Source organism: Asterias amurensis, chromosome 17 (genome assembly GCF_032118995.1).
Source record: "Asterias amurensis chromosome 17, ASM3211899v1".
In the NCBI taxonomy this organism is placed as follows: Eukaryota; Metazoa; Echinodermata; class Asteroidea; order Forcipulatida; family Asteriidae; genus Asterias; species Asterias amurensis.
In genome coordinates, this window is record NC_092664.1 from 10,927,081 (window position 1) to 10,953,117 (window position 26,037).

Here is a 26,037-nt window from a genome sequence, read left to right on the forward strand (position 1 = left end):
AAACCATGGAGGTAGGAATACCAACACATATTTTATGATAGCTTTATCCTTGTGATTGAAGATAGGGACCAGTCTTCCCCGCGTACTGCCGGTGCTACGTTGAGCCACTGTGGTTATTTTAAAGTTGGTTTCTACAGTTGACGGACGTTAGAACACAAGGCGGGAAAGAATGAATAAAGCTACGCGTTGTGCTGTGTTCTTGTATCTGCTGGGCTGTGTCGTCATTGGTCCAAGGTTGTCTGATGCTATTGAACAATCGTGTACCGTTCGCAGTAAGTTTATTAAAAGTGTTTTATTTCATCTCGCCCGAATTAAACTCATTTAAATTTCTTCTTTTTTTCTTCAAAGTTTGAATAATGGATCAAGCATGTGATTTACCAGAATTGTCCATGGTTTCAGGATTTTCTCAGAATATTATTGAGCTTTCAAGCTTTCTTGAAAGAAGTAGTTCATATTGTTGAACTCCTGTTTGTCTTTCTGGTGATGCACATGCTGGGTATAGGTGGTTATTCTTGGCGTAATTTTGTCACTTTTACAAATTTATTAAAAGACATCTGGACACTATTGGTAATTGTCAAAGACTAGTCTTCACAGTTGGTGTATCTCAGCATATGGGCCAAAGCCAATAGTATCGTTTGTGTGACAGGACGGAATTTGATGTAGTATTTTCAGTGCATTTAATAACAGAACCATAAAAACAGAAATTAATTTATGGTGTGTAAACAAGGAACCAACTGACCCAAGCAAGCTCCAAAAAAAATTGAATAGTATTTAGTTTGTTGCCATAGTAACACACATTTATTCGCGCGACAGGACGGATCGATAGAAACATGTGTTTGAAACATTCAATTATCTTTTAGATTTTTATCACATTTAAAGCAACTAAATATATTGTTTTATTTTATAATCAAGTATACCCTCATATTAAACTCTAACCTACAGAAAAAGAATTTTGCCTGTTTCTTTCAATTACTGGAGGATTAGTTATGATATACATGTGACAGGACGGAATTTCGTTCACATGGTTTTAATCAACTATAACCATTATAAAAATGGGTCTAATTAAATGTTTTTAATATATTTTAAGCCAGTGTATAAATAACCATATAATAACAAAACATACAATGGGAAACTGACTAAATAATTCTGTCATTTGCACTTGTTTTCCGTCCTGTCGCACCTATTTCCGTCCTGTCGCACTTGTTTTTGTCCTGTTATGAACACTACGGATTGCTTCGTTAAGTTAATTGGAGGAATTAATTGAAAGCAAATATGCTTAAAGGTGTCAAACACACTTGTCATTGATAGTTTGGAAGAACTCATACAAATAAATACAAAATTAAGCATTTTAATATTAATTAATAGATACAAAAAATCCGACAGGACGGAATTGATACCTTTAGATTTGCATATTCGCATTAATTAACAAAATTATTTTAAGTATTTGGTTTAGATACATGTGCTCCATGACCAGCTAGTCTATATACAAAAATAAAAATACTGATAAATCTGTTAATTAAGTTGTTAAAGTTTTAATTAGTCATTCCGTCCTGTCGCACTCTAAGCGCTCGTTTCTCGTTAAAATCACTTCATTATTAGCATTATAGGAGACTATATCTCATTTTCTTTTTTTAATCCTGAAACTTTAGATATTACTCTACATAGCTACAGACTTATTTCACCCAAAAGAAAAACTTGAAAATTTAGAGCTCAGGATGACCACTTTTGGCTTTGGCCCATATGCATAAAATAAAAAACCTGTGAAAATTTGAGCTCAATCGGTCGTCGAAGTTGCGAGATAATGAAAGAAAAAACACCCTTGTCACATGAAGTTGTGTTCTTTCTGATGCTTGATTTCACAGGCCTCAAATTTTTAATTGAGGTTTCCAAATCAAATTCGTGAAAAATTATTCCTTTCTCAAAAACTACGTCACTTCAGAGGGAGCTGTTTCTCACAATGTTTTATACTACCAACCTCTCCCCATAACCCGTAATCAAGAAAGGTTATATGATGATAATTATTTTGAGTAATTACCAAAAGTGTCCACTGCCTTTAAGTTACAGCAGGCATAGCAAGGTAAGCGTTGACTCGCGCTTTCATTTAAACGTTTAAAACAAAGCTCAAAAACCTTTGCTGATATTTTCAGCTCGTATGACTGGTGGTAGCCCGTGACAACGTGAAGGATTGCCGAAGGCATTTTGAACAATTCGCCAAATGTTGAATTTACTGAGTGGTGGGCAGACGTGCGTTTTAAACTTTGTGAATGTTTGCACTTAGACACAGGCGACGTCTAAAATAAATTCAGCAATGAAGCTACTGTGATATTTCACAATAAAATTATTACTAACAGAATCATACACGTGTTTTTATGTCACTTTATGTAGTTCAGCATTTGTTGGGGCCTTTGTGAAGTAACTTGCACGATCTTCTTAACTGTTTTGTCATTTCAAGTTGTAGGCCTACTCTCGTTGTGTAGCACTTTGTGACAATATTTATTGTTAAACAAGGGCATGTCCGATATAACGCAATAGTACGGCAATATAACGCTATAGTACGGCGATTGAACGCAATAGACGGCGATATAACGCTCAGTACGGCATAATAACGCAAAGTACGGCGATATAACGCAATAGTGCGGCAATATAACGCCATAGTACGACGATTTAACGCTAAAGTACGACGATTTAACGCAAAAGTACGGCGATATACGCCGATTTTACGCTATTCTACGGCAATAATAATAACGATATATAGTACGGCGATAGTACTCCGTAAAAAACACATTAGTTCTCCAGGAATTTGCGGATTTGAGCCACCGTAACGTACATCATGATATACCAGCGTAGATCACTATATAACCACACAATGCAACTAAAATAGAAACCGAAACCATTCTGAAAACGGTGTATGTCTGAGTTTGGGCAAGGTAATTTGTCAGAATTTCACAACTTACTTTCTGCTTAACTTTAAACATTATTAAAAAGGTAGATTATATCAAGCACCCATGTCAGAGAAATTGCATAGATTGTCGAGAAAGACATTCAACTCCCATAAAAAGAGAAAAGAGAGAAGATTTGTGCATAAAACTATAGGCACAGGTACACCGCACCGACCGCAGCATGGCGCGCAGCGCCCAGGACTTTCGCGCTCGGATTGGTGTATAATAAATTAACTAAAGAGAAGCATCTTTAGTATTATTTTTGGTGACGTTCTCTGTAAATTACCCTTAAATTAATAAAAAGTAAATAAAAAAAATTGTTGACAATTTGAAATCACCTCAACATTTTTCGAGCAAAACTGCCACATGCGAATTTGGAGGTCTCTTTTGAGTCGAATTAACAAGCCAGTGCAACATATGCAAGTCTAATTAAGGTTGAAAAAGGTGCTACAAGACCACGGAATGGTTATTATAAAACCTAAATTGTTGTCACCTCGATTGTTTACAGTGTAAATGGCTTAAAGGCAGTGGACATTATTGGTAATTATTTAAAATAGTTGTTAGCATAAAAACTTACTTGCTAACGAATAACGGAGAACTGTTCGTGGTATGAGCACATTGTGAGAAACGGCTCCCTCTGAAGTAACTAACGTAGTTTTTGAGAAAGAAGTAATTTTCCACTAAAAAATTTGAGTTAGATTTTGAGGTCCCGAAATCAAGCATCTAAAAGCACACAACTTCGTGTGACAAGAGTGTGTTTTTTCTTCCAATATTATCTCGCAACTTCGACGACCAATTGAGCTCAAACTGTCACAGGTTTGTTATTTATACACGTCGAGTGACTGTTAGTGTTCAGTGTCTTTAATTGAATCGCAAAAGTAACTAACGCTGGCCTTGTAAAACCTTCACCTAAAAATATTCACCCAACCGTGTAAAACCTAAACTCCTTAAAATGGCTGAATTCTTTAGATGAGTTGTGGTCGGTCTTTATTGCTGGATAAACCAGTTCAATTGCTGTTCCTTCCCGATTGATGCAGGAGTCCAGACGGAAGCGTTCTCCGGTTGCAATATCTGTTTTGTATCAACATTGCCATCCTCAAAAATCTTCCTGGTGTTTTTTTATATGACTACCTTTTTTGAAAAAAAAAGCCATCCTTCAACATTTTCCTGATGTATACAGACACAAAATTGCTCCCCGTGGTATTGCTGTGGTGTAAACTTCATTATCAGAGTGCCCATCAGTCCCTCCCCTTTAATTAAGAATTACGTTGTTCTTCTTGTATGTAAAATACAATTTAATATAGATGCACTGTTTGGATGTTGTTCAAAATGTCTTCTGTCTCGACTGGCACTTAAAACAGTAATAAATCAAATATGGAAGTTCTCCCCAAACATGGCTAACAGCCATTCTTGATAGGAGCTACAAGAAGAGAATAATGTGCACATTGCACACGGGGACTTCAAGGAACACGTTGCCTTGGATCGGTCGAGTTGGTCTTTGAAAAGCGTTTGAAACCGTTTTTTTATAAAATGCATATGGGTAGAAAGATGTTGTAAAAGTATAATAATAATGATCCACACAAACATGCCTCGAAATTGCACGGTTTTCCTTTTACCTCGTCGACTAACACGGTCGGCCATTTATGGGAGTCAAATTTTTGACTTTAAATTTATTAACAGTCTAGATTGTAGGATTGGGGGGTGGGGGCTGTAATGCGTACCATACTTGAAATAATGGATAAACGCTCAGCTAGTGACACACAGGAGACATTATACACGTGGTTTCCAATTCCTGGAATATTCACACTGTGTTTTAAGTTGCGGTTCAACATTTTCTTGGCGACATGGTCCACTCTTGTTCAATGAATTTATAGCTTTGCAGTCCCCATACGTCATGGTGCCGGATACTAGTGAAATATAAACACATAATAATTAAAGAGACTTTCTAAGTTAAGTGGTGCATCTATTCACCTTTGATCCCCCTTGCACATACCCTTTGAGATCGCAGGAATTTGGTCTTCGGAATTTATTTATTTAGTTAGGCCTTATTTATTTATTTAGTTTAGAGGAAAATGCGTTGGTTATTTAACAGGCTCCCAACTCAAGTCAGGAAACAGCATTATGATGAAGATCGAATGTGTTTGATTTCCATTTTCCAACTGTTGTGGAAATCGCACGCAGCCATCAGCGCTGATGTGTAAATCTAGATCTTTAAACTTTACTCCTTATTTAACTTGCAGTCATGCAACTGGACTTAGATTATGAAAACAAGGCGCCACGGGAATCCATCCTAGGCTATGACCATGGCCAATGAATAAACATTAAACACTACAATTTCAAAGGAATTATGCATATGAGTTTAACTTGTGATTTCTCAAGTTCCAACAAAGAACAACCCCCTGGGAGTCTCTGGTGTGCATAAAATTACGATTGACTGAAGTACTTTCCCTCGGTTCCAATAAGCTGTAACTTGAAATGTAATGGCATAAATAGAAAGAAAAAAAAAATAAACCCGTGTGTCTCAAAAAATGTATACATTTTTGAAATGGCGCCGAATAAAAATATATGACTAGGGGCGGAAATGTTTAGATGTATGGAAAGCTTATGTACTCAACATGCATATTATGACACCAAAACGTCCGGAAATAATTCATGCTAGAGTGATCACTGCTCACTTTTGTAAAGGGTTTGAAAATTAGGTTGCGCAGAAATTTGCGAAGTCCTTTGGAGCTTTTTACACAATTCAATCCAAGATGTCGGCTACTTATTATTCAGGTCAATAGGTAGCCTGGAGAATAAGGAGCCAAACCGTATTTGAATAATCAAGTTTATTAACCTAATCCCCATCTGGTTATTAAGTAAATTAGTGAGGTGATGTTCAACTCATCTTCCAATAACTGAAATGTGCACGGGGTGAAGGTTTTCATTCAAAGTCACAGATGTAAAAAAAATAACAGTTTGTAATGTATGGAAATTGCAACATGTAACCATCACCCCCATCCTGACTCCCTTGAACACACCACTGAGTCTACCAGGGAAAGTTACAAAGCTACAATTAAAACAAAATCAGTTAATGTTCACTCATGTATAAACGTTTGGTTTATAAACCATAATAATCATTCATCAAACAACTGAAATGTGCACGGGGTGAGAGTTTTCATTCAAAGTCACAGATGTAAAAAATAACAGTTTGTAGTATGCAAATTGCATCACCCCCATCCTGACTCCCATGAACACACCACTGAGTCTACCAGCGAAAGTTACTAGGCTACAATAATAACAAATAATAAAAGTACTGTTCACTCAAGCATAAACGTTTCATAAACCATAAAATTCACTCATCAAACAACAACAACAGAAACAACAACAACAAATTCTTATAATATAGCGCATTTCCAATAAACCGCGCGAATCAATGTGATTTACATTATTGTGCCCTGGTCATTGGGCCAATAACACCCCTTTAATCTTTCTCAGCTCCCTGTATAGACTTGATGACAAGTCGTTAGGCGCTGCCTATTTGTCTGCCTTTCATGCAACAGTCACAGTGCGATGTTACACATGCAACAGTCGTAGGTAGCGCGAGGCAGCTCTAACGACTTGAGTCGCTTGTTCCTAGCCGAGTATTCATTTATTGTAAATTATACAATGCATATGCAAAAGATACCATAGAGAGGGCCAATGGTAGCTTGTCTGGCAAAATTGGAAGAATTCATTATCAACATAGAAATGTATCTTTTCTGTAAGTTTTGTTTTGTAATTTTATTAATGACATTCTATTTGCTAACATCGATTTGGAAAAGATAGTATTTATTTTAATCATCAAAACAATTTTGCGACTGACTCACACACACATACTGGGATCGAGGGTGTGTGTATCGTCCCCGCAGCTACACCGCGCTGTAACTACACACCGCGCTTAACAATTACCGTCTTGACTTCAAGACTACTCCCTGTAGGGAGTATACAGCCCCGAGATGCCGTGGCGCTCCGAAGGCTTTTTCGTTCACACTATCAACCTCTACCCTCACAGGTACCCATTTGTACCCCTGTGTGAGGAGAAGCAATTATAGTAAAACATCTTGCTCAAGGACACAAGTGTCGCTACCGGGACTCGAACCCATTGTCTCAACCAGCAGAACTTGAATTCGATGCTCTCAACCACTCGGCTATGACACTCTATAGGACCCAAACTGATCGCAATTTATCATGAATTTCATATCACCCTCAATTTTGTAAGCTCCAAAGGCTCCATGAATTTTCAATTCAATTCAATATACATTTATTTCCACAAAACATTTCCACAATATTATAGTAATACAAACAGGTATATACAAATGAAAACTAAATGAATAAATAAACTGGCGGAAAACGCGTGGAGGCAAAGCCCAAAATAAGCTCCAAAGGACTTACCTCTCACAAATTGGAAGGCTAATTCCTTCGCAATCTAATTTTCATACCCTTTACAAAAGTGAGCAGTGCTCACAAGCATGAATTACTTTCGGACTTTTTGGTGTCATATGAAAGTTCTATTGCTATCCATACATAATAAACCTTTTCACCGAGAATCATATATTTTGTATTCGGTAAAGCCATTTCAAAAGTAATCGGAACAGATGGGAACTAAATTCTGTGTTTTCGTTACTAGTTAACAACCCCGCAGCCGATTTTACGAAACGCTATTGATTAATCTCATCAAGTTAGGACGATAACTCGTCCTAACTTACTCATACCAAGTTAGGACGACAACTCGTCCTAACTTATTAGGACGACAACTCGTCCTAAGTTATTAGGACGATAACTTGTCCTAACTTATTAGGTTGATAACTCGTCCTAACTTACTCATACCAACTCGTCCTAATTTACTCGTACCAAGTTATGACGATAACTCGTCCTATATTACTCATACCAAGTTAGGACGATAACTCGTCCTAACTTACTCATGCCAAGTTAGAACGATAACTCGTCCTAACTTACTCATACCAAGTCAGGACGATAACTCGTCCTAACTTACTCATCCCAAGTTAAGACGATAACTCGTCCTAACTTAGGATGGTTTCAGAGTGTCCTAAGTCCATGGTTACGGAAATTAACTCGTCCTAAGTCCGAAGATTAATCCTATAAAGTTAAGGAAGAGTTTGGTGAAATTGACGACAAGTAAAGGGCGGTCTATTTGGCCTTTTACAGATGCATAATAAACGTAGCCTCGAGTATAATCACCGATAAATCACTGTGAAATATAAGATGCCAAACTTGTAAATAACTATGTTTACCGACTGATAGGTACTTTATGCCTGTTTCAATGTAACATTAGCCTCGTAAAAGATATGGATTGGCTGTTATTTCATCTGTTCAAAATGTGTAAACTTACACAAAACGTGTGGGAAATATACCATCTGGGAGTTAATAAAAAGTCGTATATCTAATATTTGGGTTGCCTTAAAACGAATTCTGAGTTCAACTCATTTTATTAAAGGAACACGTTGCCTTGGATCGGACGAGTTGGTCAAAACAAAAGCGTTTGTAACCGTTTTTTATATAATGCATATGGTTGGAAAGATGTTTTAAAAGTAGAATACAATGATCCACACAAGTGTGCCTCGAAACTGCGTGGTTTTCTTTCTACTGTGCGAACTAACATGGTCGGCCATTTATGGGAGTCAAAATGTTGACCCCCATAAATGGCCGACGTGTTAGTCGACGAGGTAAAAGGAAAACCACGCAATTTTGAGGCATCTTTGTGTGGATCATTTTATTCTACTTTTACAACATCTTTCTACCCATACGCATTTTATAAAAAAAACGGTTACAAACGCTTTTCAAAGACCAACTCGACCGATCCAAGGCAATGTGTTCCTTTAACACTGTTTTACGACCCTTCTTAGATAGGCTTAAAACCTTGTCACATACGGCAATTTTAACAGGCAGCTCGGAGGCAACCAACTGCAGTGCATGCTGCAGGACCACTTTGGTAGCACGTGATTTTTCAAAAAAGGTCTTACAATTCACAAACACAATTATGTGAGCATTTTAATGTGAATGGATTCTGTTTATGTTATTTTTTACAAACCAATATATTTTACCGTAAACGCAGTGCTTTGAAGTGAAATGTTCCTCAAAATGCATTTTCTGTATTTCCATATTAGTTTCCACAATAAACAAACGATAAACCATTTAAAGGCAGTAGACACTATTGGCAATTCTTTAAAATATTAGCATAATTATAAACTTTTATTGTTACTTTAATTATATTTCCAATGCATTTATTTCTATTTCCATTGCATTAATTAATACAATTATTTATATTTTCAATGCATTCATTTTTATTGTCCAATAAAACTTATTGTATTTCCAAGAGCCGTTTTACTTTTCAGATAATTAATTTTAGGAAACACAGTTTTGGTCCCTGGGCATGGTTGTACCCGCAAGTTTACTATTATTTTATTCATAGTTTCTTCCTAGACAGTATTATGCTCATTAAAGGCAGGGGACACTATTGGTAATTACTCAAAATTATCATTGACATAAAACCTTACTTGGTAACGACTAATGTGGAGAGAGTTGTAGCCTTGCTCAAGGCAGTCGCATTATTCGCTCCGAAAAGACGCCGCTGTAAACCCACCCGTTCGTGGTTCGTGCGATCACACCGCATGACCCACCCGTATACACACTGTCAGATCGTACGAATACTGTTCTATGGTGGCCCTGAAGGGACATTGCATATCGCAAACGTGTGCGCATACGTATGCAATGTCGTGAAACAATTCGCAAATATGTGCGCACACGAATGCAATGTCGTGAAACAATTCGCGAATATGTGCGCACACGTATGCAATGTCGTGAAACAATTCGCAAATATGTGCGCACACGTATGCAATGTCGTGAAACAATTCGCGAATATGTGCGCACACGTATGCAATGTCGTGAAACAATTCGCGAATATGTGCGCACACGTCTGCGAATATTATGTGCGATGTCGTGAATTTTATTGCATACCATGTTGCATACCTTTGAATAAAATGTCTAATGATCTGGGGGGTTTCTTTCCAACAGTGAGATAAGCGGTAGTCATTGCAGCAGTAGTCTTTGTTGTGAGGCAAGCGAGGCGTGTGGTCGTCCTTGACCTGGGGCCAATTTCCTGGGTATACACATGCTTTACAGAGGGAGCCTGCTGTAGCGCCACAGTACTCCCTAGATCGGTAACAAATTATCCACAACTATGACATCATCCTAATGGTATGCAACATGGTATGCAATAAAATTCACGACATTGCAAAACAAATCGCACTCGTGTGCGCACATATTCACGATTTGGTTCACGAAATTGCATACGTGTGCGCACATATTCGCGATTTGTTTCACGACATTGCATACGTGTGCGCACATATTCGCGAATTGTTTCACGACATTGCATACGTGTGCGCACATATTCGCGAATTGTTTCACGATATTGCATACGTGTGCGCATATATTCGCGATTTGTTTCACGACATTGCATACGTGTGCGCACACGTTTGCGTTATGCGATGTCCCTTCGGGGCCACCATACTGTTCACACAAGTCATCGCACTCGTACCACTAACCGCATGCGGAGGCCGCATGCGGATAGTGTACGGGGCACCGTGTCGTGCGATGTTTTGCGCACAGTGAAAACGGGTGGGTTTTATACAACGGCGGTCTTTTTTCGGAGTGAATAATTCGACTGCTTTGAGCAAGGCTAAGAGAGTTGTTGTCTTTTTTTTTTAACTGAATGCATGATTTATTTTGCTCAGCTCTTCTCACGTAGCTATAGGTTCAAAAAGTAAGCCCAGTATAACAACAATATATTGCACATGTGTACCGTACATGTAGTTTGTGTTAGGAACCGGTTTGTAAACAGCTATTTCTATTATATTTTGAAATGAAGTCATAAATTAATGAGTTTGCGTGTTACATAAAAAGAACAAAATGAGGTGATGCCTGGATACATATTTTTATACAGCGGTCTTTAAAGGCACTGGAAACTATTGGTAATTATTCAAAACAATTGTTAGCATAAAAACTTACTTGGTAACAAGCAATGGAGAGAGGTTGATAGTATAAAACGGCTCGAGCCCTCTGAAGTGACGTAGTTTTCGAGAAAGAAGTAATTTTCCACGAATTTGATTTCGATACCTCAGAATTAGATTTTGAGGTCTCAAAATCAAGCATCTTAAAGAACACAATTGCGTGTGGCAATGTTGTTTTTTCTTTCATAGTTATCTCGCAACTTCGAGGACCAGTTGAGCTAAAATGTTCACAGGTTTTTTTTTTTTTTTTTTTTAATTTATGTTGAGATACACCAATCCGCTCGTCTCCTGAAGTATAACATTAAGGGTCCTGACACTATTGACAAAAAGCTCATCCAAATGTTTTAAAAATGCTATGTCAGTTTTTTTGCCCCAAACATTAAAAAATAGATTTTTTTGAGTGAATGGTATTTCAAAGAGTATCACCCGCTCTAACGAAAAAAAAATTTAAACTTTTACTTTTAATGGTCAGGAACCATGACAAAAATTTAAAACGTTTGTTATAAAATACATAAGAATTTGTCACGTGATTTATTGTCGGGATCCCGACTTTATTTCACTGCTACTACTAATTGGCGGACTTTTTCGAGCAATGGCTCAAATGAAAGCTTGTAACTTTATCGACCCCCATCAAAATACCTATTGAATTTTAAATCAAAATTGTTGGGTCAAATCGGCCAAAAAACTGACATAGCATCTTAAACTGCCAACCCATAGTCCATTTTGTGTCTTTGTCACGTGTCTGTGCATGCCTACCACAAACTTTGGTTTTTATGGTTATGCCCCCCCCCCCATCATTTCCAATTCTCCTCAATATTGTTCTTTGTTATTGTTGTTGTAATTTTTATTATCTGTTATGGAAATAAATGTCTGGAAATGAAATGATGGTTATTCATCGCCCCGGTGAACAACCATCACCAAACGTTGCCAAGAACCCTCCCAAGCTGTTGAATCTGAGACACGGTCAACAAATCTTAGAGATAATACCGAATTACAATTTGAGATAATCATCTGTAATTAGTTCCCTCATTGAAGTTTTCAAGAGCTAAGAAATCTCAAGTTACAATCTTGGAGTACCCGTCAGAACGAAGTATGCTCTCGTGAATAAGAGCACGGTCTAGTGTAATACAGATTAGTATCCCAACGATCCAATGAAAAAGTGAGACGCGGATAGACGAAGTTTAAAACAGAACAGGATGGATGTTTTCCCTGTGGGCAGAATTATTGGTGATCCACAGAATTACACCAACGTGGCCGAGCTGACTAGTTCACTGGGCCCATGCTTTGGTGTTGTTAGCAGCAGTAGTGGTTTCGAATCCCGGTCATGACACTTGGCCACTTGTTCCCTTGAGCAAGCCACTTAGCCATAATTGCTTCTTTAAAAAGTTGGGAAGGTAGTGTATTCACTACTCCGTCAGCCAGGCGACGGTCCTAGAGGATGATACCCATGTTTATAACACCCCTAACAAATATTCTGCCTTTTCATTGGTTTAGAGCGCGTCACATGATATGTTTTAGTTTTACTAGACGGCGGCCGTGTGATGTACATCGTTTGCCGTGTGATAGTGCATCGTTTGCCGTGTGATAGTCCGACGACTATCACACAGCGTGCAGTACCCAGGCGTCTTTTTACCCACCTCGAACCCACTAAGTTGCACATCTGTGTATCTGAAACGCGCGTACGAACGTTACGGGTGCGAAGATGATAAAATGGTCTGTTGGTGTGTTATAAAACAAAAATTGACTGCTTTAACTCGTGCTTGGTTAAAACTACGACTCCCTCGGTGATCCCCGGACCGTTCAATTACCCCTCGGCTGCGCTTTGGGGAATTAGAACGCTCCGGGGATCACCTCGGGAGTCGTAGTTTTAACCATAGCACTCGAAGCAGTCAATATTTTTATTATATCTTTACGGACCTTTATAAGGGGTGGGGGGGGGGGTAACTCTGTGATGGTTAAGCCTCAGGGGTAGGTGGCAACGTGCCCCGTGTGTCAGTTGATAAGGGTCAACCATAGGGTAAGGACAAATATTGTCAACAGCCCATCCGTTCAGTTGTGTAGCCATCACCTTTGAAGTGGGCGTCCGGTCTTGTGATACAAGGCGATTTCTCATAACAAAAAAATAAATTGTTAAAGTGTGTCTACCGAACGCAAAGACTTCTGTTAGGTTTGGAGTCAGAACTAGGTCGACCCGGAGAAGCTACTCGAACACACTAGGGTCAGACCTGGGTCGACCCAGGTAAGCTAACGGGACAATGGGGTCAGACCTGGGTCACCTCGGGGAAGCTATCGAACACTCTGGGGTCAGACGTGGGTCGACTAGGGGCAGCTAATCGAACAATGTGGTCAGACCTGGGTCAACCCGGGGAAGCTATCGAACACACTGGGGTCAGACGTGGGTCGACTAGGGGCAGCTAATCGAACAATGTGGTCAGACTTGGGTCAACCCGGGAAAGCTATCGAACACTCTGGGGTCAGACGTGGGTCGACTAGGGGCAGCTAATCGAACAATGGGGTCAGGCCTGGGTCAACCCGGGAAAGCTATCGAACACTCTGGGGTCAGACGTGGGTCGACTAGGGGCAGCTAATCGAACAATGGGGTCAGGCCTGGGTCAATACGGGGAAGCTACTCGAACACGCCAAATACACCAGTACACTAAATAAAATTGTCCATCTCAGGAAATAAGACACCAATGTAAAATTGCCGTAGTATTCTTGAAGATACCACACGAAAATATGTCCCCTTTTCCCTCGTTTTGGCCACTCCAAAACAAAAAACCGCATCGGCTGAGACTAATTTTCAGAGATTGAAAGTAAACACGAAGTGACGTGCTCAAATATTGTTTTCACTGTGTGCTGACCACGTCACGCGTGTACGTTCGGTCCCCGGGCAGTCTCTTCTTAAATAATCTTACAATTTGACCAGTTCATGTATCGATTTATAATTAAGATAGTCTCTAAGAAGGAGTCGAAGCTTGAGACATTATCTTCTGTAATAAAAGGTCATCTCCGAACACTTGACAATTTTATTGTTTGATGAGTGGCGACGGATGATTGCCGTAACCACTCACATCCCCGTGTTCTTGGAATAATTACGGTACGACTTGAGTGGTTTCTGAGCGTCATTCGTCATGGAAGAAACACTTGTGTAAACTTGCCTTTAAGCTAGCTTGGATGCGAAGGGAAGTTGTTAAAAATGCTATAGATTCGAGAAAGTTGTATGTTTATTTTTTACAGGAACTGGCCACTATTAAATAGTAATGCAAATTTATATAGACGCAACGGGGCTGTTTTCGCAGCGACTGTTTGCCAGGAGCATGCATTTCAACATTTTGGGAGAATTTTGCGACGTTAAAATTCGTATCGCCTTCGCATTCGCATGGACCGGGCTTCATGCTAAAACCATGGAGGTAGCCCCTCCATGCTAAAACAAACCATTGAGTTGAAAATTAGTATGTGTGGCAACAGCTCCCAGATTTGTTTTGTACTCGCTTTCAAACATGATTAAGGCACCGAATATGAGCTCACACACACTCAAAAAGATTGGAATCATTTTCAATTCGTGTGTCCAGGAATAAGTGAAAACATGTTTGTGCAATTGTGGTACAAGCATAAAACTTTGCACGCATGTATACCGACACATATTGTGCCATCTCTGAGTTCCGTTGGAGTCATTTTTCAAAATGACAGCCAAACCTTTCGTATATATTTCACGCTGGTCCACCATTTGCCAAATGGCGGTCTAACAGACACAAACCTCCGTAAAAAAAAATCAGCGGCATCCGTTCTGGAAAAAAATTATATGTCATAAGGGTTATTCACTATAAAATATATTATAAATACCTCTGGAGCACAGCTCCTGCTATTTTGGAAGATGGCGTCCTGTTTCTCAATGGTGGCCCTAATAGTTAAAAACGTGTAGAAAATACTTAGCGATTTTTATGTATAGGCTTATGCGTTCGTAAGTTTTCACAATGTTAATTATTTATGTCAGATTATAGGCCAAATTACATTTATATAATTTTTGCGGACGCCTCAGTTTGGTTACCTTCAAGCCTCGGTTTGGTTACCGTCCAGCCTCAATTTGGTTCCCTTGTTCTGCTTAGATTTGTATGGTTGTATTGAGCAAAACCATCCAAGACTGACCTGTGGTTAAACTCTGCATCCGCGTTCTGTTACACACATTCATTATTGGATAAATATTGCGATATAACATTCTTTGGGTATTTTTTTTTCGTGAAGAAGTCGATACACTATGGTAATATACTATGACACGTACTGTATCTCAGCTGCACAAACAATCACTATCAATCCGTGTATGAATCTCGCGCCTAAAATGTATTGCTTTATCTGAAACTTCATTACCTCGCTATTTATTATGAAAGTCGAGTAAATAGACTGAATCAATGTTTTGTTTCATCAATTAAAGGCAGTGGACACTATTGGTAATTACTCAAAATAATTATTAGCATAAAACCTTACTTGGTGGACGAGTATAATGGGGAGAGGTTGATAGTATAAAACATTGTGAGAAACGGCTCCCTCTGAAGTAAAGTAGTTTTCAAGAAAGAAGTAATTTTCCACGAATTTGATTTCGAAACCTCAGGTTTAGAATTTGAGGTCTCGAAATCAACTTCGACTACCACTTGAGCTCAAATTTTCACAGGTTTGTTATTTTATGCATTATTTTGAGATACACCAAATGAGAAGACAGGTCTTTGACTATAATTACCGAAGGTGTCCAGTGTCTTTAATGTGAAATTTGGAACTTGTAGGGAGCAAAGGTAGTAAAAAGGAGGGAATTTATAATGGAATGGTTTTAAGTTTTGTTTATAATGGTCTATTTATCGTATAAAGGATGTTGTTTCATATCACACAAAGAGATCAATAAATACAACACTAGGTACCGAATCAATCTCTCTTTGTTTGCTTTACCCCTTGCTAGGTGTTGAGTTTATTAGAGACAGATATATCCTGACACCTGTGTGTACTGTCAATATTATCAACCTTCCTCTCAGGTCAAATAATGAATGACTAGTGCCCCTATTTGCCATTGACCTTTCTAAGCGTCACAGCCCGAGGTTTTGCAAACCAAAGCTGGAAAACTATGGAAAGTCATTATATGGGAAGCAAAAACAAGTAGGTATAAAAAAAATTAGTTTGTAGAAAGGCTACACAAATAAATATGTAAATATATCGTTCAAGCTGACCAAGAAACTGATTAAAAACATGGATTTTTTCAGTTTGGCCCATTCTGGGTCATTTTTTTTTAACAGACCCATAATCACATAATCAGCACTAACCCAGAAATGAGCCAGTGGTAGATTTCTCAAAGTTAACTGCTATAAAATAAGAACTATAGTCTCTGAGGACTCTTTGGGAAAAAATAAGGCTGTTCCTAAGTTAGGACGAGTGGTCCTAAGTTAGGACGAGTGGTCCTAAGTTAGGACGAGTGGTCCTAAGTTAGGACGAGTGGTCCTAAGTAAGGACGAGCAACTCGTCCTAGTCCTAACTCTTTGTAAAAAACAACACAGCAGCCGATTTCACGAAGCGCTCGTATTAATCCTATCTCGAGTTTGGACAATATTTAGTGTCCTATAACTTAGGATGGGTTCCACGTGTCATAAACTGTTGTGCTTAATGAACTCAACTCGTCCTAAGTCCTAAACTAGGAAGAGTTTGGTGAAACCGATGGCTGGACCTTTAAGAAACGGAACCGGTCAATTCTGACCACCTTTTTTTTTTTTATAGTGTACCGCTCAAATAATTTAGTTTAAAATGTTTTCAAAAACAGTTCCGAAGCCGCTTGATGGGGCGTTCCCTGCTTTCGCTATTGACACGGTGGGTTTGCTCAATGCAAACATTAAACTTAGTTCATACAAAGTTCCAAAACCGCGTCATGACGAGGCGTTCTCTGCATTGGCTGTTGATATCGGTGGGTTGGCTCAATGCGAGCAACAGCTCAAAGAATTAATCTTTAATTAGGTGTTCGGGCAACAGCCCGAACAACTCTTTGATTCCTGTTCCTTTATTTTCGCTTTTTTTTCTCAATTTATATTATTCTTCTCCGAGTCGATTGTCTGCAAGAAAAAACATAGTTGCGAAGCTTGCATTAAGTTAAAACTTTGCACAATAACCAGTAGATGATACACAAGTTGTTACGTCACGATGACGTCATCAGTTGTTGAAATTCAAAATTTATTATTTCAACAAATCATACCTCAAGAAGAACAAAAGGTATTCCGACAATTTACACCTCCTCAGAAAGGTCTTGCAAAGAGCTTCAAACGCTCCACAGACATGACCCCACTTCAAATTGGACGTTGACAATTCAGAAATTCATATCTAAAGAACTACGCAAAGATTGTAAAATGTACACGTGTAGTATTAGTGTCACGCTCCAATGCTCATCCATAGAGCGCCCTAGCTTCATGTATAGTCGCGTTCAAGGCGTTTTCAAAATACATTTCCCCCTTTCAATAAGTAAGTCTCTTCTACAGTCGTCAGTGTTTAATAAGTTCATATTTCCTCAACCACATAAGCTATTTTGTCAATCTTTACATCATATGAAAGAGCTTTACGTACTTTATGAAAATGAAGATGTTGGTGACCTTCTCTTGACCTTTTGACTTGTCTTAAGCATGGCTATGAAATGAAAAATTTGCTAGGTGCGCCCAATAAGCACAAAATCGACCGTTAAATGGTATAAAAATATGTACTTTTTCCTAACAAAAAACACAATGTCCATAGATTTACATTAAACTTACACAGTTTGAAGATTATGATAGTAGAAAGCTTCCCTTGAAATCTTACTTACTGAGGTGCACTAGTTTTTGAGAAATTAGTATAAAGTAATAATTTTTGTCTAAGGTTTAGCATGTAAAAACGTACTAACCAGTTATGCTACGGTTTTGGTATAATATCATAACTGGTTAAGGGGATTTTACATGCTAAAATCAATTTGGTCTCATGAGACGAAAATGATTTTGTGACTTGTTTTACTCATTTCTCAAAAACTACACAACATTAGTTAGTAATAATTGAAGGAAAGCTTTCCACTATCATTCTCTTCAAACCCTGTAAGTTTAAAGTAAATCTGTGGACATTTTGAAAAAGTACCCGAATCCTTTAAGCAGCTCTATGAAACTGGGCACTGCTCTAGCAGCGGTAAGAGATCTGCTCCAGCAGTGCAAACCTTGTAGGTTCGAATCCCACCCATTTTATAGAACACATTGGGTTAGGACTAGAGGGGTTAAGTTTTGATTTTAAAAAAATTAAATGTGTACACCGAACAATTAGTGTTTGTAAACATACAACCACTACATGTAAAGTTTTTCTTTATAAATCATTTTCGAAAGAACTATGAAGATACTCGTGTAGTGGTTAAGAAATGTCAGTTTTAGATAGATGTGGTAGGCAACCATTATAGAGGGAAACCCCAAACAATCACGTAGGGTCTGAGAAATCAATCCACACGATTCAAGCATTCGTCCCTAGATTTTAACTGGGGTGTACTAAAGATTCACATGCTAAAATGTTCACCTTAGTTTGTATTTGTGAATTATTCATGTTTGGAGCCTTACAAGGGTTCCAACAGCCGGTGTGGAGGTTTTTTTATTGTCATTTATGAGCTAGCAACTATTATTGCAACTTTTGACATTACAAACAACATTAGCTCCACATTTCACTGTTTACATCTGTTTTCATAAATATAAAAGTTATTAAAAAAACTTAATAATTTTTGTTTATGACTTTTATATTTATGAAAGCAGATGTAAACAGTTAAATGGGGAGCTAATAGTTGCTAGCTCATAAATGACAATAAAAAAACGTCCACAACGGCTATTGGAACCCTTAAAGGTAGTGGACACTATTGGTAATTACTCAAAATAATTATTAGCATAAAACTTAAATTGGTGACGAGTAATGGGGAGTGGTTGGTATAAAACATTGTACGATTATATATAAATAATTGTGTTGTGAAAAACTGATTATTTGTAAACAAAGATTAAATAATGGTTAAATAATGAATTATATATTAAATAATGAATTATGTGTAAATAGTTGCGTTAAATAATAAGTTTACACTTGGCGCCACATAAGGGAACGTGTTCCTTTAATTGTTAGTTGTTCGAGCAACAGCCATTTTATGCTTTACCATAATACACATCGAGAAAAAAAAATTCTTTGCATTTTGACGAGCTATTAACAACACTTATTTCATTGACACAAACACTGACCCGACGATATCCGAACACCTTGTGTTTGTTTCTACAAACTCTAAATTCTAGTTTAAACTGCTTCCATACACAGTTCCGAGGCCGCTTGATGACGCAATCCCTGCATTCGCTGTCGACATCGGTGGGTTTGCTCAATGCGAGAACCAGTTATTGATTTGCTCCACTGGGAGTGTTAACGGAAGCGACTGTCCAGAACCATGCATCAAGTTGACTTCCACACAATACTGCTGGTGTGACCGGGAATGCCTTGCTTACGGAGACTGCTGCTATGAGTCCTCCGCAGACGCCTGCTACCAGTCCTCGGAGGATGTCCATGGGGAGCTCTCAAACGCCGGTGGAGGCAGCGGCCAAGAAGAGGTATGCATCCGCACTTCCTTGATCGATGTGAATGGCAGACCACCATCAACGCTGGACTACCGTGGCCATTGGCTGGTGACTGGATGTCCTACTGGTTATCGAAACCATGAGGTTGACTCCAGGTGTTCCTCGCCGCAGCCTTCCTTCTTAGGGCTGAAGATTGCCAGCAACGACAGCGACGAGCTTGTTCATTCAATACCGGTGTCAGCACAGTCGGCTGATGGTGTGTGGAGGCACTACGCCAACATGTATTGTGCGTTCTGTCGAGGAGTCAAGCTCCAAGACCTGATACCGTGGAATCTCACAAAGAAAGAATGCAAGGACACTACATACGACCTGATATCAGGGAGCTTTGTGGATGTAGAATGTAAGGAGGTGGTATACCAATTTCAGCCTAGAAGGTGGACTGATGACTCCGTGACCTTAATCACGCTGCCACGAAGTTGTTTCCCCGATGTGATTGAAAGTTGTCCAGGATGGGGCATGGGAGTCTGGGCTGCGGATCTCTGCGGTGCCTACCAAGCAGCGATTAACATCGATGGCGTGTGGTATAAAAACCCACACTGTGTTGTATGTAACAATCAATGGTCAAACATCAATCCTTACTGTTACGCCCCACGGGCTGTGATTGGGTCAACAGGCTCACCCATCTCTATTCCCTTTGACTTCCCTTCGCTTGCTGACCACGCCTTCGACTCTGTCTCACTGGTTCTCCAATGTCCAATCGGCTTCAACTTCTCGTTGGATACTCAGACATGTATCCCCAGCGGTGGGGTTAGTGGGCTCTCATGCAGTGTAGACGTGCCTATTGTTAACGTAGAGGTATCATTCTCCATTAACGAAACCATCATTGGTAACAACACCTGGTTAGAAGCGTTCCTGTTGCTGTTTGTAGACGCCCTCTATCTCGACCATCAGGCCATTGAGGGCGTCCACGAAATCCAACAAGACTCACAGTCTAAAATATTTCCTGCATTAGACCTCATCATCGCATTCGACATCATCAACATAAGCACGGTGTGGACAGCGTTTAATTCGTTGACTAATCAAATGGCAGCGATGGGTAGTATGGTTGCCGAGAGTATCCCGGGGCTGATGGTCTTGCGTGTTAACCTGACAGAGACCTGTTCAGGTAATCTGTCCCTCAACGAATGTTCAGCAACGAGCTTCGATGCCGATGACGTCATGTTCCATGTAGTCGATGGTACCCCGTACTTCTACCAGAACGACACACCAGCTCTACATCTCGCAGAGGGCATCATTCTCCACGTGGTGTACACTCTACAGAACGACTCCTTCTTTCATGAAGGTGTGTCAAGACAGCTTCTCTTTTGCAACATGTCAACCACGCTGCTCTGCTATCACATCAAGCTGTCGAGTCCCTCGCAGTATATCGTCCAAGAGGGCGTCATGAAGTTCAAAGTTGACGGGAGGGTCTATGAATCCACCGAGTATCTCATCTTCCCAGATGGCAGTGCTCAGGTCTGCAAGGATAATTTCAGAGACCCTTGGTTAGCGTATTCGCGCCCGCAGGAGATCATCAACATCGTTGGTACCTCCATTTCATCACTGGCTCTCGTCTTAACCTTCGTCACGTACAGCGTGTTTCCGAGTCTGCGCACTGTGCCCGGGAAGGCGACCATGAACTTTGTGGTGGCGCTCTTTGCAGCTGAGATTTTACTCCTGGTTGGTGGATACATACCACGTGACTCAACGGGTGTTTGTACTGGCATGGCAGTCGCGTTGCATTACATCTGGTTGGCTTGCTTCTTTTGGATGACGGCTCTTGGGTAAGTAAGGTACCGTATCCAAACTTTCCCCGGACAACTTGTGGAAGGGTTTTCCCGAAACCATTTTTGGAACAACTGCTGGCTCACAGATAGCAAATCTAAGTGTGTGCGGTTTTACCAACATTACACAAATGGCCCATAGAACTTTCCTGAAAACTTTTCCTGTAGTATATTTTGTTGAGGGATAACAAATTAGCTCCGGGAAAACTTTTCCGCAAGTTATCCGGGCAAAGTTGAGATAAAGGGCCTTAAGTGTTCCTCCTTATGGTGTGTTGCGGCCGAGCACTCTACTTCAGACATGGTGGCTGAATTAGCGGAGTGTGGGTTCGATTTTCTATCCTTGATCATGCATAGATGGAACACTCCAGGGCTCGGTTTCACAAGGCAATACAATCCCTTAAAGGGTGTATGTAACTTTTGTAGGACAAAAAAACACAATGTCCACAGATTTACACTAAACTTACACAGTTTGAAGATATTGATAGTAGAAAGCTTCCCTGAACATATTACGTGCTGAGGTGCTGTAGTTTTGGGAAATGAGTAAAACAATGTCATGAAAATAATTTTCGTCTCATGAGACGAAAATTATTTTAAGCATTACAAACGTATTTTCATAACATTGTTTTACTCATTTCTCAAAAACTGCAGTACCTCAGTAAGCAATTGTTTGAAGGGAAGCTTTCCATTATCATTATCTTCAAACCCTGTAAGTTGAATGTAAATCTATGGACATTAATTTGAAAAGGTAACCAAATCCTTTAAAGACAAATTGTCAATAATTATCACCATAGTGAATTGCATTGTTGCGATCAACCTTAGCTCTTTGTGAAACTTTCTCAACTGATTTAGGCAGTCCCAAGATACTTGTTGGCGCGTGGGGAATCCAACACATCCCTATAAGTGCCTTGCTCATTGACACAGTGTATGTCATGACCGGGATTCGAACCCTTACTCTGATGATTCAACCATCATCCCCTGAGTCCGATGCAGTAGAACGTTCAGCCACAACAAACCATCTAACTTTCTGATATTGTTTACAGAAGATGACATCTTTGCATTCAGTCTGCGATTTTCGTAAAAGGATTTTTAACATAAACTTACCCAATAGTGTGCAGTTGTGTTCGATACCACGTGCTTTTTGAGGAAAATATAATAGTAAGTTTATTATCGACGAGAGGGGTCTGGTTTAACACATCTTTTTATATGAAGACAGTCTAAAATTAATATACTTTTGAATAACTTTGACTGCATCCCCTATCCAACTTGTAATACTTGTACTGTGCTGTACTAAAGATGACATAAAATTTAAATAAATGACATTATTTTACCAGTTCCACTGCTAAAATGTTTCATAAAAGCCCGTTTTCGGTATTTTTGTTCGACGTATTAGATATGACGTCAGTCGCACATTTTCTATTCGGGCGGGGCCTAGATTGACTGACAGCAGTAGCCACGCCCTCATGTGGATGTGTCTCTTTAGCTGGGGCACTCCTTTGCTCGCCCTCGCCGCTTGCCTTCCTGTGCATTTCATCTCGCCCTCCACCCCCGGGGTCGACTTCTCCTATGGTCGAGGTGGAACCTGTTGGATACGCCCGGAGATGGCGAACCTGATGGCCTTCGGTCTGCCGGTGATGGCGTCCTTGATCGTTAACTGTGTACTGTTCATCAATACGATTATAGGCTTGCGTGCGTCGAAGAAGATCACTAGATTTATTGAGAGGGATAAGTCGGCAATGCAGAGGGCTAGAGATGAGTTTTTCATCTATCTGAAGGTATGCACATCATGAACAGCTGAAACAGAATAGTCATTCTTGAATAACGCCCTAATGTTCAAAAGTTCATCATGATAATTGGTAATTACTCAAAATAACTATCAGCATAAAACCTCACTTGGTAACGAGTAACATTGTGAGAAACGGCTCCCTCTGAAGTGACATAGTTTTCGAAGAAAAAAAAGTAATTTTCCACGAATTTGATTTCGAGACCTCAAGTTTAGAATTAATTTTGAGGTCTCGAAATCAAACATCTAAACGCACACAACTTCGTGTGACAAGGGTATTTTTTCTTCCATTAGTTATCTCGCAAGTTCGATGACCGATTAAGCTCAAATTTCCACAGGTTTGTTATTTTTTGCATTTGTTGAGATACACCAACTGTGAAGACAAGTCTTTGACAATTACCAATAGTGTCCACTGCCTCTAACACAAGGTTATAAGACTCGTTGTTTCTTATACCACTTCCATGAGGGCCTTATCTGTTTGAAAACTATCTATTGGAAAATATTTGTAAGGATGTCTTTTTTATTCTTTACCAATCCAGTATAAATTTTATTTGGATACCGGAAAAACTATAGTAGGGGACACACAAGTATAAGGCAAAGTTATTAAAATTGTACGAACAAATACCAACAAGTTTTTACCAAAGGTGACCATATGATTTTATTGTGAATTTATTCTTCCATGTCATATCGTCTATTAAGTTTCTATTCTGATGGACACAGGGAAAGTAGTGTACTTTCAAATAGAGGTTTTTACTAGAAGTTTCAAGTTTTTCTTCCGTGCTATATCTATCATAGGTTTCTGTTAAATTAGTGTACAAACATAAGAAGTATTTTCAAGAAGATTTGTTTGTTTCCATGCTATATCCGTCTATAGGTTTCCGTTTTGATGGGCTTGACTTGGGTGTGGTTTTTCCTGGCCGGTTTTACCGGAGCAACCGTCCTTCTCTACATAGCCACCACCCTCAACGCATTCCACGGTGTGTTTGTCTTCATCGCATTCGTCTGTACACGTCGGGTCTGGACCATGTGGCGACGAAAGCTCGACATTGGAGGGCGCAAAGCAACCTCCACAACGACGAGCACTACGAACACCATCTCAGGGAAGAGAGGAGGGTATTCGGACGGGGCTATGACCAAGACGTCTTCGATTGGGACGGCAGAGGGCCTTGCGAGTGGTAGCCCACCACGGGAGGGAAAGGAGTTCAATGGGACCCGTCTGTGATGAATGAACAAAGAAACAAGCAAACAAACAAACAAACAAACAAACAAACAAACAAACAAACAAACCAACAAACAAACAAACAAACAAACAAACAAACAAACAAACAAACAAACAAACAAACAAACAAACAAACAAACAAACAAACAAACAAACAAACAAACAAACAAACAAACAAACAAACAAACAAACAAACAAACAAACAAACAAACAAACAAACAAACAAACAAACAAACAAACAAACAAACAAACAAACAAACAAACAAACAAACAAACAAACAAACAAACAAACAAACAAACAAACAAACAAACAAACAAACAAACAAACAAACAAACAAACAAACAAACAAACAAACAAACAAACAAACAAACAAACAAACAAACAAACAAACAAACAAACAAACAAACAAACAAACAAACAAACAAACAAACAAACAAACAAACAAACAAACAAACAAACAAACAAACAAACAAACAAACAAACAAACAAACAAACAAACAAACAAACAAACAAACAAACAAACAAACAAACAAACAAACAAACAAACAAACAAACAAACAAACAAACAAACAAACAAACAAACAAACAAACAAACAAACAAACAAACAAACAAACAAACAAACAAACAAACAAACAAACAAACAAACAAACAAACAAACAAACAAACAAACAAACAAACAAACAAACAAACAAACAAACAAACAAACAAACAAACAAACAAACAAACAAACAAACAAACAAACAAACAAACAAACAAACAAACAAACAAACAAACAAACAAACAAACAAACAAACAAACAAACAAACAAACAAACAAACAAACAAACAAACAAACAAACAAACAAACAAACAAACAAACAAACAAACAAACAAACAAACAAACAAACAAACAAACAAACAAACAAACAAACAAACAAACAAACAAACAAACAAACAAACAAACAAACAAACAAACAAACAAACAAACAAACAAACAAACAAACAAACAAACAAACAAACAAACAAACAAACAAACAAACAAACAAACAAACAAACAAACAAACAAACAAACAAACAAACAAACAAACAAACAAACAAACAAACAAACAAACAAACAAACAAACAAACAAACAAACAAACAAACAAACAAACAAACAAACAAACAAACAAACAAACAAACAAACAAACAAACAAGCAAACAGACAACACCCAACAAACAAACAAACAAACAGAAACAGACGATTATATTTTTATTCCAGTAAAAAAAAAAATTGCAAGCTAAAACGAATAAAATTCCATTTCATAATGGGTCAGACATTGTGAACTTCCACTAATTATAAAAGCTCCCGGGTCAGAATTAACCCGGATCTTGGTCACGTGAGGACTGACGCAAAGTCCGTGTCAAACCCGCAGGAAAGCTTCCAGGTCAAACTGATGTCCCAGATACACGGTAAAAATATAATCATGTGTAAGTAAAATAATTTGAATAAAAAAAAATAATCCAGCGTTGTGTGACACGACTGATTTTAATGTGTACACTCCTATATGTTCCGACAACCCTAACCCTCATAGCCGGCTAGAACTCTGTAAATCATAATTATGCGACTAGTTAAATTAGCCTTGTGACAAGACTAATGATGTCTAATGTAATAATGTGTTGTTTAGTCCAGTGGTTTTTGTTGTC

The 26,037-nt window shown here is 38.8% G+C and overlaps 1 protein-coding gene across 1 annotated transcript; it reads left to right on the top strand.

Annotated features, from left to right (window-relative positions):
- LOC139949547 (uncharacterized) lies at positions 1-24,529 on the top strand. The gene is made up of 4 exons (XM_071947926.1): positions 1-272; positions 19,301-21,374; positions 22,765-23,146; positions 24,029-24,529. Exons 1-4 carry the CDS (start codon positions 170-172, stop codon positions 24,374-24,376), a joined length of 2,907 nt encoding a protein of 968 aa, XP_071804027.1. The 5' UTR covers positions 1-169; the 3' UTR covers positions 24,377-24,529.
- The last annotated feature ends 1,508 nt before the right edge of the window (positions 24,530-26,037 follow it).

Coding starts and splice junctions, on each gene's coding strand:
- LOC139949547 (XM_071947926.1), top strand. CDS start 170: ATGAATAAAGCTACGCGTTGTGCTGTGTTCTTGTATCTGCTGGGCTGT. Junction 21,375..22,764: donor TTTTGGATGACGGCTCTTGG/GTAAGTAAGGTA, acceptor TCGACGTATTAG/ATATGACGTCAGTCGCACAT. Junction 23,147..24,028: donor AGTTTTTCATCTATCTGAAG/GTATGCACATCA, acceptor ATCCGTCTATAG/GTTTCCGTTTTGATGGGCTT.